Source organism: Hyalella azteca, unplaced genomic scaffold, assembly GCF_000764305.2.
Source record: "Hyalella azteca isolate HAZT.00-mixed unplaced genomic scaffold, Hazt_2.0.2 contig11760, whole genome shotgun sequence".
Lineage (NCBI taxonomy): Eukaryota > Metazoa > Arthropoda > Malacostraca > Amphipoda > Hyalellidae > Hyalella > Hyalella azteca.
The window spans coordinates 155,886-175,363 of record NW_025941745.1 but is presented as its reverse complement, the minus strand read 5'-3'; the positions used below and the strand labels follow the sequence as shown (position 1 = coordinate 175,363).

Below are 19,478 nucleotides of genomic sequence, written 5' to 3'. Positions count from 1 at the left end.
ACCATATTTGGCCGAATGCCGAATTTTTGGAAGAATCAAATATCAGTTCTCACCTAGAAAGACTTTATTCGTTATTAATGCATCACATTATATACATACGATACTATATCTGGTTCACATTTTCGATATTCACAAATAAATTACTTATATTTATGCGTATTATATGTATCAGTTATATATATCATCAGTTAAAACTCGACAGAGAAAAACTATGGTAAGACTACAACGCAGTGCAAGGTGCTCTGCGGGAGCAGTGGCTTCGAGAAGAGGCGAGGTCTGAGGAGATGCAGTCGCTCCAGGCATATCAATGATAGAGAAACCAGACATATTATGTAAATGAATATGAACAGAACTTATTGGTAGCATTTTTTTTCTTTGAATACGGAACAAGACTTGCACGCCTCAATTTAAACATCATTTATTTTGGAGAGTTTAGTTCATGCATTAATATTACGGTCCGGACGCTTGTTGTCCGTCATCCATTTTGCAAGTACCTAAGCATTCAATTATTTTCAATAACGTATAAGTGAAACTATTCAGCCACCGAGCACCAAAACATATGATGAAACGTTCATCTTCTTGAAGAATACCAGGTCGTCTGGTACAGTATGGTATGTCGCACGATAAATTAAATAGGTTGGACGTAATTTGGATGAGCGACCTAAAGCATTTGTCGCAGCGAGGGCGTGAGAGTAGAGAGCGCGCGCCAGCTGGGGAGGGAGGCGGGAGCCCTGCACTCGAGCCTCTCACATACGACCTCCTCAAACCTTTGTATCCTCACGAGCTGAGGTAAGCGGCTACACTATAAACTGCTCACACGTCCAACTCTCCGCATCCTTACTGTTAATTGATGCTATAATATAACATGAAATCAGCCATAACGTCATCATGAAGAGCAGGCACACGGACCAAACGTGAAGAATTACAATTTAGTCTCCCATGGAATACATTCGACGTTCTCAACTGGTCCGGTGGCGACGTGCGCGGAGCAACAGGGGAGATCGCTCCGCTCACAGCGTCCAGACTTCAGTCCACTCGTATGGCATTAAAAAAATGACTTCCCACAAATATTCAAACGAGTAAACACTCAAGTGACCGCATGTCACTCTAGCCTACTCATATAAACGGTATACCGATAAGAACTAAACATAAAACCGAGCTTTGACTGACATTAGATGACGAGACACACTATTCATCATGAATATACAATCGCAAGCATATCCCAGTGAATTCGGTGACCAAAAATATGAATGGATAACAGGCTAAGATTCCCATTTGGAATTTTAACAAGAATTTTTGACGCTCGTGGTCCACCCAGGGAGCGGGGGAGGTACTGCCTGAAGTGAAGCACATCTCGCGTCTTCGACGGGCCACACCCAACACATTCAATTTTCAAGTCATGGCAAAACGATTATTGACGCAATATCGTTCAATATTGACGCAATATCGTTCAACATAGACGAGTTAGCATAGACGCAATATTGTTCAACATAGACGCAATATCGTTCAATATTGACGCAATATCGTTCAATATTGAAGCGATATCGTTCAAAATTGAAGCGATATAGTTCAAAATTGAAGCAATATCGTTCAAGAAGGAAATTCGGCTATCACAACACTGGCAAGTGAAGACGCCGAGGGAATGGAAATTCGTCGCCGCAGTCATCCCAACAACCACATCCTCGACTCCTAGCTCCTGCTGAACTAACAATGAAGTATTACAGATAGTGCGATAATGCTTAAATTAGAGTGTCAATAGAGTGCACTTTATTTCATACACTTTCGGATTCTCGATTATGGGCTCACAGAACACCAGCAATAAATAATGTTCACAATGCTCGCCTGTGGTCCGATTTGATACACTGACGAAATAGAGGCATGAACAATTGAACGAACATCCAGTGCAGAACCACCTTGATATTGTCCTCATGACAGAGTTTGTTGTTAGCTGGCGCAGATGAAATACGATGCAATTGTCACGAATAACTAGACAGTTCACATTAGAAATACTTTGGTACAACGTGCCGGAATTTTCATGTTCACATATTTTCTTTGGGTTGCACAGATTTTTTTTTCACAATGAGCGTCGCGCGGCAATTTTTCACAATTCAGAAGAACGCACAAGTCTCGTTTTTGAGACCTACATGAACAGCTGAAAATCGTTCACTATTCCATCATTGCACAAATTGTAAAGTTATTGTTTGGGTCAAATACATGGAGACCACGGAAGAATTTAAATGCAGCAATACAGTCCAAGGGAATTAGGATGGTGAGAGAATCCCTCGATACTATGACGCAAAACATACCTGAATAACAAGACGCAATCGTCGCTAATATACGGTGACAAAAATACACATACCTATGGGTCATAGTTTGAAGGGAGGGGAAGACATGGTCATGCACGTACAAGTAAAGAAAGCATGAATGCCAGGTCAAGATAGCGACTACATGGGTCATAAATACTCGGGCTAGAGAGGGCAGGGAGTCTAGCAAGGTTCTAAGTCCACTACAAAGAAGTGACAACTATGGGAGTCTGTCGCTACATATACGGTGACGCACAAATACTTGTTCCCTTCTACACCATCTTTGCTCAAAGAGAATGGAACTGAGCTAAGCACAACAACAGATAACTAGTTAGAATTAGAAATGTTCTACCAAAAAAGTGGGAGGCCTTGAGAAAGAGGAATAAAATTGACAACACGCATGTGTGCCAGGTTTATGATTCGATTTTAGAGCAAGTAACTTGAATATCAACTCACAAATAAAATAAAATTATTCTACGTCTTGAGTTGCGCTAGAGCTGTGATTGGAATGTAAGGATACACTAAAGTATTCAGGTTCAAGTCGAAGAACACGCACCGAAGAAAACATGGACGCAGAAACGATCACAGTAATTTTATCCGTTGAACCAAACAAAAAAAAAAAAAAAAATAACGTAACACAACGCCAATGGTTTTAGCACTTTGAACTCTGCTTACACTTTTCGTCAAGAAGAAGCAGCATGAATTTAAAATATACGGATTTAAATTAGCCCCTCTTTGCACTTTCAAGACTAAATAGATTCATGACCAGCATTCTAATTGCGACACAACCTTGGGAAAAATTAGCCTATGCAATATCGGACAGACGGAGATGTGATATTCTAACATGCCTTTTCCCTCACAGTATTTTAAGTGGAGTGTCTAACATCCCACAAGTCGATCGTCGGCAAAAATGAGAAGATATCTGATTTCAAGGCATCAATTTTCACGACTTTGACTGACGGTTTTCAAGACTTGGCCACCAGAATCAAAGCTAGAAGAGAGCAAATATCGAGGAATCAATTTTGGTTAAACTTCAAGACTCATTTTTACACGAACGAAGTTGAAGCAATGCAGGTAGGTTTTGATGATAGAAATAGCACCACTCACTTGCCCTAAGCACACACAGAAACCCTCTACTCTTGCTCTAGTTACTTAATAAGACTAAGATCACTAGTTAACCTAAGTTAACTATGATCACTAGTTAACCCAAGAAATGACTAGACTTGCAGCACGGACTATTATGCTCACAGCGTGAGCCTTGGGATAAAATGCATTCTTTCCGTCAAAAATTAAACTAGTCCACAAAAATTATTAAGAAAAAGTCGGGACTGTGATATTTGAAAATAAATAACACAAGTCCAGATGATGTGACGTAGACACGTATTAGATTATTTGCTATTGATTACAACTCCACTAATTGTTCAATTCTTGCAACTCGAAACTAAGCAATTCTGTCGAGGGCCTTAGACAATGCAAACGAATGACACGCTGTGGTTATGGCTAGTAATTTAGGCTCCAGAAAGCCTCATTGAAGATCAATTCCAATACACAAGAAAGAGAGATATGCATTGAAACTTGGTGAAACCGAATTTACGAGTTTTCAAAGATAACAGATGAACAAATACAAAGATACATCTATTCACGACAATGGAATATTTCATGCAGCATCAAGAGACGAGCAGAAGTTCTTCTTTGCAAAAGAAGTTCTTTCTTTCTTATTATTCGAATAAGTGAGGATGAACTATAGCAAGAAAAGACCGTTGCTCGTGGCGCACGCAATTTAAAAGTTTTAGGCACAAAAATTTGCTTCTTGACAAGACCGACAAAAGCTTCACTCTTCATTATCCATAGTAGGAGATATGTACAACTAAGGGCACAAAACTCTCCATTAAAAAATAATTTGGTGACGACGACCACGAACAATCACGAAAAAAGATTTCTTAAGAAAAAGAGATCTTACCATTAAACTATATACTGATTATACTCTACTCATTACTTCCGCTTGAATTTCAGTGCAGAACCAGCAAAGTAAAGAATTGGGTGGCTATGCCTAACGTATTGAATCAAAACCCGATATTAATTGTGCAAACTCTCACATGTTATAAAGTGTTGTTCAAGATCACGATTTCCGAAATTGAACATGATGCATGATCAACCGTGGCATTAGTCTTCAGTGTAATTGGCAGTTTGGCAAATGAAAAAAATGGTAATTGGAATATGCCATCCAAAAAATTTGGGCACCCAGCCAAGTTTTGGCAGCCAAGCCCCAGCAGAGGGCATCTTCCAGTAAAATTCAAGAATTGACCGCACGAAGAACAAATATATACTGGTAGATCAATTTGCTTTCATATTGACCAAGTCATTAACTTAGTACATACATGGTATGTTCAGAATTGTGATCCGTGCATTGTAAAGCTTGGGTGATAATGCGATTAAAATACGCACTCAGCCGAGCGAGAAAGGTGAATAGGATGGGACGGCGACCGTGCGAGCTTCTTTTTGGGTAATTTATCAAGTAACTTCTGAAGCGAAGCAAAGTCGGGTCGATCTTCTGGCTTGTAGGCCCAACACTCCATTAGGATGTCCTTAACGTCACGGGAGGCCTGAAGATGAGCCAGAGAAGGTTTGATACCACGGCCCACTTGCCATATGATGGCCTCTGGAGGTAAGCCTTTGTGAGGCCATTCATTGCAGAGCAGCTCAAACCACACGGTGCCATAAGCGTAGACGTCAGTCCACGTGGTGTGAGGCAGAGCAGCAGGTTGGGGGGAGGATGCCTGCAGCGACCTCATGAGCTCGGGCGACAAGTAACACAGCCACCCAGCAGGGATGCTAAGCCAACTACCAACACGTGCATTTCGGCACAGCCGTGTCAAGTTCACTAGACCAAAGTCTGTAATAACTACTTTTCCATTCTCGTAAAAAATGTTCTTGGTTTTTAAATCTTTGTGAACGATGCCTTTGGCGTGCAAGTAACCCATACCTTGGGCTACTTGCTGAGCGATGTTGATAGTTACGCTTAAAGTGAACTTATCTTTGAGAATGTGGATATGTTTATAAAGTGTGCTGCCTTTGCACAAACTAGTGATGATCGCTAGTCGAGGCAGCTTCATGCAAGCACCCATGAAGAGCACGAGGTTCTGGTGACGCGTTTTCCGGAAAGTCGAGACTTCTCTCTTGAAGGCCTCGAGAGTGCACTGATCATTACCATGCTCCATGTGAAGCTCTTTGATCGCTACCTGACCGTGCCAGTTGCCGGAATAGACCGTGCCAAAACGACCGTGTCCAATGACTTGCCCCTTGTCCAGTTCGTCGTAAGGAATGTGCCACTCTCGTAGTCCTTGAGATACGCTGTTCTGACGGCTACATCCCTCGTTACTCATAATGCCAGAAATGCTGCCACTGCCGTAACTGCCGCCCGCGCCTCCGCCGACACTCCCGCCATCGCCAACGCTGCCCACACCTCCGACGCTGTCTATCAAGCCGTCAGAGATGGTCGAGTCTTGCGAGTCAACTCGCTCTGCTACGGTACGCTCAGAGTCGTCAGTTGAACCAGACCTGAAATAACAATGCTTAAAAGAATGATAAAAAACCTGACGGATTTTTCTGAATGCCATGCGAATATTCCTGATGTTCCTTTGCAACTATGCCCTAAAAATATTTTCAATTGATGAAATTTGTAATCGATTACGAGTTGAGAAAACAAAATCTAGCAAATCTATCTCTCTTGAAAGACGGAATAGTCAAAAAATACGAGAAAATTTCTCCAAGGAAACAACTCAAACCACGTCATTCTAAGTCCAGTTAATGAGAACCTACAAAACTCATTACGAATCAGCAGCCCAACTCACCCCGAGTTAGTAGAAACTGTAGTGCGATCAGAATCAATAAGTTCGCTGCGGGTGGAGGACGTGGCAGAAAGAGTGGAGGAAGTTGTACTAGTGAGAGAATGGATGGTGGAGGCGGCAGAAGCTGTTGCAGAAGGTCCACGATGGGGAAAGTTTACCCACGACTCCGGCATTCGATGTTGCTTTGTCACGTCTAAAGAAGAACAAAAAAACGCCGGTATGAGAAGCCAATAGCAGGAGTCACAAACAATAAACCAGTAAATGGGAACCTGTTATCATAAAATGAATTCGTGCCACTCAAGCAAACGGGGCAAATAAGCTTTAACAATTGAATCTTTAAGAGCGTTCAAATAATTTATTGGATGATCATAAATTTACTTGGGCTCTCATAGACTCTAATGTTTAAAGCAAAAAATGAGCACAGCAATTCAACCTGGATAGTGGAACGCTTCGTGAGTGGTGACGGAGGAGAGCGGCGTGTGTTGTTGAGGAGGCCGGTGAAGCTTGCCACTGCCACTCGGGACAGCGGGGCTAACTGGCGGCAGCAAAGCAGGACTGCTTGGTGTCGAGGAGTTGCAGCTCGAAGTGTTTGATGAGCTCTCTACACCCTGGTTTTTAGCAATATCAAGGTACAAAGTGAACAAAAGATAGGAAAATCAAGATTTTGAGCTACAATACTTTCTGTACCTACTAGGGACGAATCCAGAACATTGATAATTCTTTATGATCATGGTTGCTTCAATATGGAATACAGCTCCACCATTGATGGGCTAAACCTAAAAGAAGAAACTGAATTTTGTAACGGGATATATGTCAGTTAGTTGCCATCTACTTCTTCTAAACGCGTTTTTATAACCTTTTACATTCTCACTTGCAAAACAACCTGGTCTTCATTCATTTTACACCAGTAAAAAAATTTACTTAAATATGTTAACTTTTGCCAAAAGAATAGTTCACCAGTTTATAAAGAACCAAAATTCTTATTTATACAAATCAAATTGATGTAGTTTCAATCTCTTTCGTTATTTTCATTAAGCCTGTGGCTAGACCATCATGAATGTAACTAAAAATTAACAATAAACGACGTAGATCATCGGAAGAGCATGAGACTGAAACCATAATCCTTTAAACAAAATGGAGAAGAAAGAATACTCGGCACAATGAAGAACAAGAAAAAGAAGACGATACCATCAGAGCAAAATTATATTATTGAACTCAAAAGCTATGGCAGGATTCAACCTTTAAGTGAGCGGAAATATTACATACTAATGAAAAATATGTACTATCAAGGACAATCCTTGATACCTTTCATTTTATTTTAAAGACAAGCTAAATATAAATGGAATGTTCACTTCTAGCAACCAAAATTAGCTTGTGGTCTCATCATATGTAAGGGTACCCACACAGTGGAAGCAGGTTGCCCGTGCGTGCAACCTACTCCAACAGCCACAAGAATGAACATGGATAATAATGTAAGTGTTCACAGTGAAAACCTGTACGAATAGGCTTCTTTATTCTATGGTTTCAGGCGCCAGCCTCAGCAGGTAACCAGCACGCTGGCAACCTGCTCTCACTATGTGGGTACCCTAAGCCAAGAAAATAAATCTCTCAATAACATCAGTAAGAGGAGTGATGAGATGATGCACTTGATAGCAATCGTCGAACCTGGCATGAGTGGTGCTGGTGTTGAGTGTGATGATGGGGCGGCAACAGAGGAGGAGTTCTGAGGTTGTCTGAAGGTTGGTGCGAAGGAGAGACGCCGCTAAGTCCCCCAGCGCGGCTGCTGTTCTGCAGGTGGCTGTTCACGGACTGCACAACAGCCAAGGCGTCACACATTAAATAGACGCTTATGAATCATCGTGGTTTAGAAAAAAACTTGGCCAGCAGAATTAGAAGATCGTGCTAGTACCTAGGAGTCTCGACATTGTAATGTAATTATACAGAAAGTTTAGATTAAATAAAATACTTAAAAAAAAACTTTTTTAAAAAACCACGTTTTTCTTGTGGACTAAAAAGTAGAAAATAAAATATGGCTCGCCCCAAAAAACGTGGGTCGGGCTGTACGTTCACCATCAAATTTTCAAAATTCGTGTGTTGTGTGCTTTTCGCTTTAATCATAAATCTGCCCGACACACGTTTTTTGGGGCGAGCCATAATTTATTTTCTACTTTTTAGTCCACAAGAAAAACGTGGTTTTTTAAAAAGTTTTTTTTAAGTATTTCATTTTCTCCTTTTTAGACCTACATAATATTCATTTTATTTCAGTTGGCCACGCAAATGCACGAAAGAAAATTCTTTTCGAAGTTCTGTAGAAAATTATATTCGAGGGGATACATTGGTGCATGTAATTTCATTTCATGCACCAATTGAATAAATTCCACGCATTTCATTGAATAAATACGCCTGAAAACGTGCAACAAATTATTGATTATTGTATTGTCATCGGGAGCTGAGCTTCCCTAAAAGTTTCAGAGCGCTAGCTAGCGGGAAAGTTGGTGAAATATCGATTGCAAGATTTGATCATCACAGACGGACACGAAAGCGAGCTAAGAAAAACGTGGTAAAATTGGTTTGACAATGGATCAATTCAGTTGACAAATACCTAATAGAGTTTCACAAGTATTTAGTGATCCTAATAATTGATAATGTATTTTTTTAAATATTATGTTTAGAGAAGGGAATAAAATAATATAATAACATGACGGAATATTTCAAAAAAAAACGTAGAAATCATTATTAAGTTTACACTAGAAGAAGATTCACGACATCTAAAACGCTGATGTACGCACATCCAGTCAGTGGGTTGTACGCCTAACTAAAAATAGGACACCAAGAAGAAAAATTATCATGCAATCGATAAACTGCTTGGCCCATGAAATTATTTATCATGAATTGATAAACTGCTTGGCCCATGATAAACTGCTTGGCCCTTAGTTTAATAACTTTATTATTTTAACATAAATACTTTCAGCTTTGCCAGAACATATGAGCTTCTAACAATATATGATCACCTTGGAACAAAACCAAGCATTGATCTTAACTAACCTCAGTGAAAATCTTTAGGTATTCATGCGGCAGGCCACATGAAGGAGGGACGCTGGACTCGCACTCGCGGTGACACTTGAAGTTGCATTCTTTGCATCGCAGACCTTAAAGATAGAACAAGCTTCAGTAACTGATAATGTGCAACTCTAATACGAAACTTATGATTAGAAAGGCCATTTGCAGGAATAAAGAAGAAATGACATTGATGGACAGTAGATGAAAAATAAGAATGGATGACAATAAGAAAAATAAGAATCGAGTGACTGTCTTAAACTGATTTCCCCCCAAAATTGAAGATGTCAGGAAATATTTGCTTCATAATTTATAGCTACCAACTACAGAAAACCTATCATAACATAATTCTTTCATACGTATGAAGTATTTCATACGGTGAGACACGAGAAGTTAGCCGCTGAAAAAGCAAGCTTTTCTCAAAGCAGCATGAATAAGTGACTTTAGAGCAATAGCTCACAAGCAATTTGTTTGGTAGCTTGCTATTGTCAAGACGCCCATTATCTACGACCATCAATGAAACGGTCAAAATATGGCATTGCTTACCTCCTAGAATGGGAAACTTTTGATGACAATAGCCGCAGGTGGCAGGCTTGATGTTGATGCTCTTAGTGAAGCGATGCTGAACGTTGTGCACCATCGAGCCTTGCAGAGGAGGCGTGCGCGGTGACCGGGGCACTGATGCGTCTGCAATGACATCGTGTTGTTAATACTTGCAATAATTGACAGAGATTAATTCGAAATAAACGCGGTGTAGTGCTAAATTTTGTCATCACGTCAATTGCTTTACAATTGTAATAGCTATGAAGCAGTGACAAAATGTTAGAATACCTAAATAAAATTACTTTGGTGACAAAATATGGTAAATTAACTATTCAGTCACATAAGTTCGATACATTTTCCGAAAATAAGTGCAGTAGAAATACTATAAACCAATACTAACGATGTCCTTATCGCATCTCATTTTGATGACAGCTAAGCTGCATTTTAACATGCAATCACTTGCTATTTTTCAATAGACATTGAGCAAGTATGACATATGAAACATTGATTTGCCGCAAGGACAAATTATCTAGCATGTCATAGAATGAAAAATGCATCACAGGCCACATAAGAACTAACTTTTGTTGCAGTTGTCATCGTCTGAGTATTGGTGATGGTAAGGATGCTGGTGAGTGTAGTGCTGGCGGGTGGGGGACGCCACTGAAGCGGAGGAGTTGAAGGTCCTCTCCACCGCCGCAGCCAATGCTGGGTGCAGCGGCACCTCGCCTGATGACTCTGACTGATGCCGCATGTGATACCTGCATATAAATTTTCATACCATAAAGTCCTTGCAAGCTTCTTAGCATGCACAGGCTAATCACAGTTGAGTTATGACAATGAACAATGATACATGAAATAGATTTGAATTACATTACAGTTTAATATTGTTTTCATATTGGGTTTAAGCAGTCATGAGTCAACAACCAATATAAATTATGAAACAAAAGCTTAATTTAAATGTAAAATATATAATTTAGATTTTAGACGAATAAATCTACCGCACTTTGTTCACTGAATACACTTAGCTAATAGTGACCAGATTATAATTTTGAAGCTGTAATTCTCGTACGCAACCAGAAAATTAGGCATGTCTGGCAGGCACAGTACTCACGCCACAGCAGAAGTCTTAGGCGAGATCATGTGCAGGTCATTGGCATTGTGAGCGTTCGAAGACACACTGGAGAGAGTGTTTGAGGCCGTGGAGTAATTAGTGTTGTAGGATATGCCTGAGTCCGAGCCTTCGCGTGTGGTCAGTTGACTCTCGTGAGACGTAGACCGACCAATCGAACCAGACGTAGACGATGGAGGATTGATCAACAAGTATTTCTTGTTAGGAGGAGGTGTTGACACTTTTTTATCTGTGGAACATGAACGTCATTGTTCAGTATTCACTCTTTTTAAAGCACTCGCTCAAACAATACCTAGGTAAGAATGCAAAGTTTCACATACGAGTTCTTTCTGTCATCTCATTTGGAATGCTTCCTTTGGAGATAAAATATATAACTATAATGCTCCACGCAGAACTTACAATAGTGTGTTTTTGAGTAGAAAAATTATGACAGTTTTACTACAAAGGCGAAAATCAGGAATTAATTGAATATCTGAATATCAGTACATGTTAAATATATTTACTATCACTGACCAGGTGGCTTAGGAGTTTTAATGACGGGCGGGGTTGTTGGAGGCGTGTAGCGCAGATCGTGAGGAGTTGAAGACGGCGGCAGTTGGAGCGTCAAGGAAGGAGTGGAAGGAGGGTGGAGAGGACTTGGAGGAGGAATGTTAGGCGACGCATTGTTGGGGTTAGTGCTACTCGAGTGGTGGTGAGAGAGTCCTGTGACTGGTGGTGATGAAGGAGTTGATGATTCATCACTGCTCCGATGATGGCGGTGGTGATGGTAGGCTCCTCCGTGGTGATGGTGGTTGACAGTACCTGAAGAAGAGGAGAAACTCGAGCCGCCGCCTCCTCCACAGTAGCCACTCGCTGAGCTCCCCATGTCCGAGGTATCGCCATCTGAAGATGATACAGAAGACCGCGCTTCCCGGTGCGGTGTGTGGGGAGTGCTACGGTGCAGGGTGCGTGGGGAGGAGGGGCATGAACCCCGCTGCTGGTGATGATCCCACGAGTCCCAGTACAGGGGCACATCTGACTCAGAACTGTTGCTGCCACTGCTGTTGTTCATCAGACTTGCTGTAACCAAATCAAACCATCAGAAATGGTGAAACCCATAAACATTGCTGTCTGAATTAGGCTTGTTCACCTCTGACCTATTGCAAATTTCAGGAATACTTTGCAGCAAAGTGAACAATCTGAGATTTCACAAGAATATTTAATGTAGGTACTACACAAAAGAAACCAGCAACCAATACACTGACGTTTCTTAATACTTAACAAGTATAGCTAAAAACCATACATCAGGGGCTAATAAGAACTAGAAATTTAACACAACGGTTGAGTGAGCTGCCACTTATAATATCAAATGAGTAATGGCTGCAGTTTACACCTACATCATTAAGTGAGCTCAGTTACCTGTATATCGGCGCAGGTTGTGCAGTGCACGCTGCAGTTTACACCTGCATCATTAAGTAAGCTCAGTTACCTGTATATCGGCGCAGGTTGTGCAGTGCACGCTGCAGTTTACACCTGCATCATTAAGTGAGCTCGTTACCTGTATATCGGCGCAGGTTGTGTAGTGCACGCTGCAGTTTGTTTGTCTGGCCAGAAGCACCCATGACAGGACCCAACAACGTTGCTATCCCAGTTTCCCCCAAAGCCAAGAGCTCTTCCAATGTTGAAATTCCATGACACACAGCCTGTAAATTACAAACGAGATGAAATACATTGACGTAGAAGCAATCACAGGCTGACTTTGATATATCATGATGGCTTCCACAAGTATCCCTATTGAATGAACAAACTAGAAGTTAAATTGGCTTTTCACTTTTCAACTTGGCAACTACTAATATTTAAAGTCTTGCGAATTAATTTCTAACAATGATAGATTTTCGGGCTGCATATATTTGCCTGACAAAATGTTGATTTTATATCTAATAACTGGCATTAGAATTTTATGTTTAGGATTTGTCATAAAAAAAATTAGGACTAAACTCCTCATTATCAAAATCAAATGTATAATTTGGTAGTGCATCAGGAAGTGCATCAACAAAACCATTTTCTGTGTGAACTTGTGCCCACTACCAGCTTGATTTTCAAGGAAACAGTAACAAGTGATGCGGTGTTTCATCATACATCACATTAAAATTTTTGAGTATTGGAAAGAACAGTCTTTGATATTCTGCTGTTAAGATATTTCATTATTCAATAATTTTATCATAGTGAAACTTTCATTCAATGCTGTATTGCTGTTTCAAGTCAATGATGCAAAACTTTCATTTTTTTAACACGTGTGGAAATTAATGAAGACCTAAGTAATAATTTTCCTGTGCTTTCAGACAGGCCAATAATGCAAAAAGATGCCTCTCTTTTAGTTGCATAAAAAAATTTGGGCCATGAAAGATTAATACTTGGAGTCAAATACTGTAAATAAAGCAATTGAGATGGGGGAGTTGAATTAATTTTCAAAAATCTATCCAAATATACCCCAATATCTCATGTATTGTGCCCGAGGTTACATAAACATGCTTCTGCAAGTTGTGCTATCATGCGGTTATCATCCCATAAATAATAACCTGACTCGCTACAATGCTTCAGAAATAAGGGCATTTGGAAAGAAGCAGCAGCACAGATATTAAGATGAACATATTTAAACAAGTACCCTATATAATATCAGTTCTACAAAATTGCATAGTAAAAAAATTCATTTTTACCATACAAATGTGTGTTCACATTTCACACTACAAAACATTTCTAAAATTGAAGTTGGTCCTTCCTTGCAAAATAAGAAGAGTGAATAGAATAAACAAAAATAAGAAGAGTGAATTTTTTCCATTTCAATGCCTGCACACAAATCGGTTAAAATCATAATAATAATAATTATGAGTTGATTTCAATTGTCAGTAAACCAGTAAACTAACCAAATAAGGGAAAAGTTAGTAGATGACAATAGCTGTAAAAACTATGCTTACTTTGTGCTAAAACTTAAGCCAAGATGTTTGATCCATGAACAAACTTCTGAGAAAAGTTTATATTAACTTTGAATTTGGTCAGGTGAGGCTAGTCTTCAAAATTGGCTTACAAGACCATTGGAATGGCAATATTATACAACTACCTATATATACATACTCATATACTTTCAGGACGACATGAAATATCATGATTAAAGAGGTGAGAATTATTCAAATTCATAAGACAATAATAGATCAGTATTCATATTATCAAATCATGTATAGTACATTAACTAATTGTCACCTGAACAGCCTCTGGTGTCAGTCCCACAACAGAGAGCCATTGCTTTAGACATGGAAATGCATTGAGCTCATCCGGGATCTGATGTACAAGCAGCCGACGCTTGCATGCCAACTGCTGGCCAAACAACCGCACCAACTTCACCTGTTGTAACAAGTCTTTGCTGATACAATACTTGCAGACATCCTACATTCAGTAATAAGATAGATATAAATCAGTAAAATTGAGTAGGTATATAGGAATGCTCAAACAATTGAAGTATACCTATACTGTTCACACACTAATCACAATCAATTGTGTATATAGAAGTGAAGAAGCCAAATTTCACAATAGGACATACATTACCTCTAGAGCTCTAATCTCCTGACGAGTTATAGGAGCTGAGGTAGCACATTGGCTCCTCAGGCGCTGCAAATGTTCTGCCTGAGATGCAATGAACTGATGATTGGTACGGCAGGTTTCAAGAGCCCGGACAATCGGGTCTTCTGATTCACTGCCATATGCTCCATTGCCTGCCTCTGTACTGCCTCCTGAGTTACTTTTGTTGAACACCTGTTAAAAAGGTAAGGGTAACATACAATCTAATAATATGCAGCAGAATATTAGATCCTGGAATTTAAGAATTAATGGTTTTTATGCTTAAAATCATAACAAAATTCATCTTCATGTTGCTGAAATAATATTTGCAATAAACTTCATGTATCACATGATAATTAAAGAAAGGTATTGAGGCAATAGAACAAATTATTAGACACACATTTTCATTTAGATGAATTTTTCTTATTGCTTTCCTCAAACTAGCATCATATTTGTAGAACAGTACCACACAATTAGCATTAGAAGGTACCACTCTAATCCCTAAGCCAGCAGCAACAATCTAAGCAAATTGTTTCCCTGTGCTTCATAAAAAACAGATAAATCAAGGTGTTTATAAATCTTATGTATTAACATGGAATTATTATCATTACTATCAATATCTTATTATCTTTTGCATTATAAATCTCTCTGTGGCAGAACTGAAATTCCTTGTTGACAAAGAGAACTTCATTGGCATATGGCAAGAAAGTAAGTTATACACTGAAAAATTAACTAGACATATCTGTGCAGGGATAAAATATCATTTAGCAGCTACAATAAAACCTAAAAGTATGTCACATTTTCATTGTTAATAACATGCCAATGCTTAATGACATTTCAGTTGGCAGTTGCTAAGTGGGCAAGGGCTCATTTTAATTACTACTGAGGATGTTGGTATTTCTTTTATATTAAAAAAATTGTGTTTTAATAATAAAAACATTCTATTTTTATATTAAAAACCACACCATTTTTTCTTACAAATCTTATGACCATCTCACTCTCATACTTGAATACTTGCAATTACCTATTTGGTCAATTTGAAGATTCCATTGACTACAATACTACTTTGGTTCTCACAAGCATATTCATTCATGAAACATTTATGAAATAATAGGGAAATTTTCATTTCCATTTGTATATATAATAGGGATTCATAAATTATTTACTAGATCCCTTTAGTATCATTTAATTTGGAATCAATGGACGACAATTGAATTGTTCTACAAATGATTGATTAGTGAACAAACTTCTGAGAAAAGGCAATAGGGGATTGAATTGAAAGGCAACATTGAATCTTGGGGATTAATAAAATAAATAAAAAACTTTCAAAAACCAAGTTTTATTAATGGACAAAAAAAAAACTAACTCTTACATAATATCCTACATAACTTTAATCTTACGTAAGAGTTAATGTTTTTCTTTTTTGTCCTTTAAGATAACTTTTTTTTACGTTTTTTATTTATAAAATTTGATGACAGACAGAGATGAAACAAAACTAAGAAAAATATGATAAAATTAAAAATACTTTGTCATGTTGACTCATCTAGGCGTTGTTTCTATAAATTGTGTGAAACATTTTTTAATATTTTTTTCATATTCATAACTGATCAATATTTATTTGCATCATATTTATTGCATTTATCAATATTAGCTATTTATGCATCAAATCATGCACTTTAAATATTTTTTATAAAACTACTGCAAGTCTTGCTTATAAATAACATACTTTTTCTAAAAGACACAAGACGTTCAAAAACATAGAAGTCAAATCATTCAAGATCCGAAGTGAAGTCAGTACAACAGCATCTACAAAATCATGCAAAACACAAGAAAATTCATAGCTGGATGAGTAGACTATAAAGAGGGTTTTAAATTTTGAAATGAATTCCTATCATATACCTAAATCTCAGTGTGAATCAAATCTATTCATTGTGAAATAAAATTTGACATTAGGGTAAACGCGGTATATTCCGACATCGTGGGTAATTCCGTCACCTCTTTAGTTTTTCCTTTATATTAAGCTTTGTTTTAGTTCCATGCATTCGTTGATGGTTGAAATGGTGACATCATACATTTGCATGTCAAACTACTGCCAAAACACTAGGTCTTGGCCATCTAGCGGGAAAATATTGAGATCCAAAGAGAGACAATGCACGCTACCCAGTGAGATCATCAAAAAATGTATCAAATTTTACAGTTGACTTTGCTCTACCAAATAGTGAATAACTGTTTGTATAGGAAGAATATTATGGTTTGAGACTTTTAAATACGTCTGTGAATATATTAGGAATCCTTTAAGTATAGTTGTATTCGCTGATTTCAAGTGGTAAATAAATTAATAGATGATCAAGTTGAGAAATGGATTTCGACACATGAAAACTAATTCCGTCACAACTTGAATTGGACATGCACAGATCGTTCCAAGCTGTGTACAAAAATTAAAATTTGCTTAATTAAAAAGCTTAATAGTTGTTAATTAAAAGCATAATTAAGTAGTGTTCAATATTCATTAGTGTTCTAATTCAAAGCCGTGTTGTATTCCAATACAGCTCACACAGCAAATGGAATTCGAACACGTGGATGACGGCATTACGTATCAGTAGAATTTGAAGCGTGGACGGAATAGGCCTCACCACGTGTTGAATATTGCCGCACACAGTGACGGAATATAGGGATTTGGTAGGTTTGCATTCTAAAGGCTTTTAAATAAATATGGCAACATTTTGTGACGTTTCGTTGTTGCTGACACGTAGTGTGGTGTTTTGAGAGTCACATAAAGCAAACAGAACTTGAGTAACGCATACGGTTATTTTTTTATAGTTTTTCATTTCTCGATGCATCCTTAATGACCTTAATGTGACGGAATATACAGCGTTTACCGTACCCAAACAGAACTCATTATATTAGGTACCTATTCAGAAATCCATGGAATATTGGGCATAATTTTCAATAATTCCTGGTAAAAACTGTCATTAAAAGGGAATTTAAATATTTTAGGGCAAAAATTTGCAATTTAACATACTTTTCCATAAAGTAAATTAGGCAAAGGCCATAAAAAGGGGTGAAGATGACTGCATATAGGTACTAGCATTTTTGTCTCATTTATGGGCAACTTCTGCTCAATTTTCTAAATGTTCATTCACTTCATTGCTCAATGGTTGACTTACAAATTTGTTGACTTTGAAGCTTCATTCTGACTTAAAATACCAAAATTTAGAAAAAGAATAGATTGAAAAACCTCGAAATTAAATAAATCCTAATCCACTGACCAAATGTAAAAAAATTAAAACTTTGTTGCTCTAACACACCAAGTTTAGTATGACTCACTTTTTGTTGGGATATCCAAGCTTCGCTGCCGCCATCAGATCCTACACTGCTCGTAGCCCACATAATAATTCAATTCCAGCTTTTTTCTCTCTAGAGACGCGGCAGCAGACGCAATAATGCCTGACTGCCCTCATGCTGGGCTACCAAACTTGCCTTATCACTTCTAAGGTCCAGAAACGGCAATGTTATTTAACACTATACACGCCGCCATCATTGCTCCCACCCTCTGTTTACGGTAGAAACTTTTTTACCCTAGCAAACTCGACGTTAGGGTAAATAAAATGAATCAAATTTTTGTTTTGTTTTTATTTTCACAATTTACCGTATTCTGATTCTTAATTCTTATTTTATCATAAACCGGAATTAAAAAGTAAACATAACCGATTTTTGGATAATCATTATGTTTCATTGGGAAAGTAGTACTGTAACATCATTTTACGTTCTGAGCGGCGGTAATAGTAAGTTTAGGGTCAGCGTTGAATTGAAAAAAAGGTTGTCTCAGATGTAGGACATGAAATAGTTCGAACATCTTCCTGAGGCATCGAATTCATAACTAACAGCTCCAATCATGGTTCGCTCACCCACCCGGCCACCTGCCCGATTTTGGCATTCTGACGATTGATTGAGATAGCTGCTGGACTTATTGCCTGGTCCGTAATTTGCTAGGCATTTTAAGACTGAACATATGCTCCTGCATAGCTTCGTCTACCTAGTCTGTTTTTGAAGATGTTCATACTCGGAGCGTCAACGATGCTATCAGGGAGGCTGTTCCACATGTCGGTGACTCGAAGCGAGAAGAAATGTTGTCGCATGGATGTGTTCCAACGCTGTTTTTTAGTTTATAGCCGTGGCCCCTGGTGTTGGTTCTTGTTTCAAATTCTAGTAATCCTTTAAGGACCTAGTATAAGCCATGAGTATACTTCAATGAGGTCCCAACGTAGACGTCGATAACTGAGGCTTGGAAGCTTCATAATCTTTAATCTTTCCTCATAGGACTTGCCTTTCAAGCCCGGAACTTTCCTTGTTGCGCGTCTTTGAACACTCTTTACTAAATTTCTGTCATTTTCAAATTTCGGTGACCATACGACCTTTCCAAACTCTAGGTTCGGGCACACGACAGCAACAAACAACTGCTTCATCGTTTCGGCATCTAGGAACTCGAAAGAGCGTCTGATCAGTCCAAGTCGATTATTGGCTTCATTAACTGACCTTCAATATGCTTAGAAAATTTCAACTCATTGTCGATATTAACTCCTAAATCCTTTTCCGTTGTCGATTTCGACATCATCACTCTGTCGTTGCAACCGTGTCTTCTCATACTGTAATCTTGCTGTTCATTATTCTTGCCAAGGTGGATAACTTTACATTTGTCAGCGTTAAAACGCAGCTGCCACTTATCAGCACAGTCACCCAGCCTGTCAAGATCACCTTGCAACTGTACTTTTTGCAACGTATTCCTCACAGTACTATAAATTTTTGTGTCAGCATACATCGAGCAAACGCTAGACACAGCTTCTGGCAGATCGTTTATAAACGCAACGAATAGAATAGGCCCGAGAACGCTTCCTTGTGGCACGCCGCTGTGCACTGAAGCCCAGTCTGATACGGACGCATTAATACTGACACGTTGTCGCCTGCCTACTAGAAAATCTCTGATCCATTTGAGTACATTACTCTCAA

General features: G+C 38.7%; 1 protein-coding gene across 2 annotated transcripts; it reads right to left on the bottom strand.

Moving 5' to 3' along the window:
* Window positions 1-46: 46 nt before the first annotated feature.
* On the bottom strand, window positions 47-18,036 carry LOC108673289 (kinase suppressor of Ras 2). 2 transcript variants are annotated; one of them, XM_018161087.2, is made up of 13 exons: window positions 17,799-18,036; window positions 14,460-14,666; window positions 14,118-14,258; window positions 12,418-12,562; window positions 11,394-11,939; window positions 10,863-11,109; window positions 10,331-10,509; window positions 9,755-9,895; window positions 9,197-9,300; window positions 7,817-7,960; window positions 6,585-6,759; window positions 6,155-6,344; window positions 47-5,861 (listed from the first exon to the last, which is right to left on the bottom strand). In XM_018161087.2, exons 1-13 carry the CDS (start codon window positions 17,859-17,861, stop codon window positions 4,736-4,738), a joined length of 3,408 nt encoding a protein of 1,135 aa, XP_018016576.1. In that variant the 5' UTR covers window positions 17,862-18,036; the 3' UTR covers window positions 47-4,735. The 2 variants fall into 2 exon arrangements, with proteins under 2 accessions (XP_018016576.1, XP_018016577.1); XM_018161088.1 differs by lacking the exons at window positions 12,418-12,562; window positions 14,118-14,258; window positions 14,460-14,666; window positions 17,799-18,036 and adding an exon at window positions 12,279-12,294.
* Between the last annotated feature and the right edge of the window lie 1,442 nt (window positions 18,037-19,478).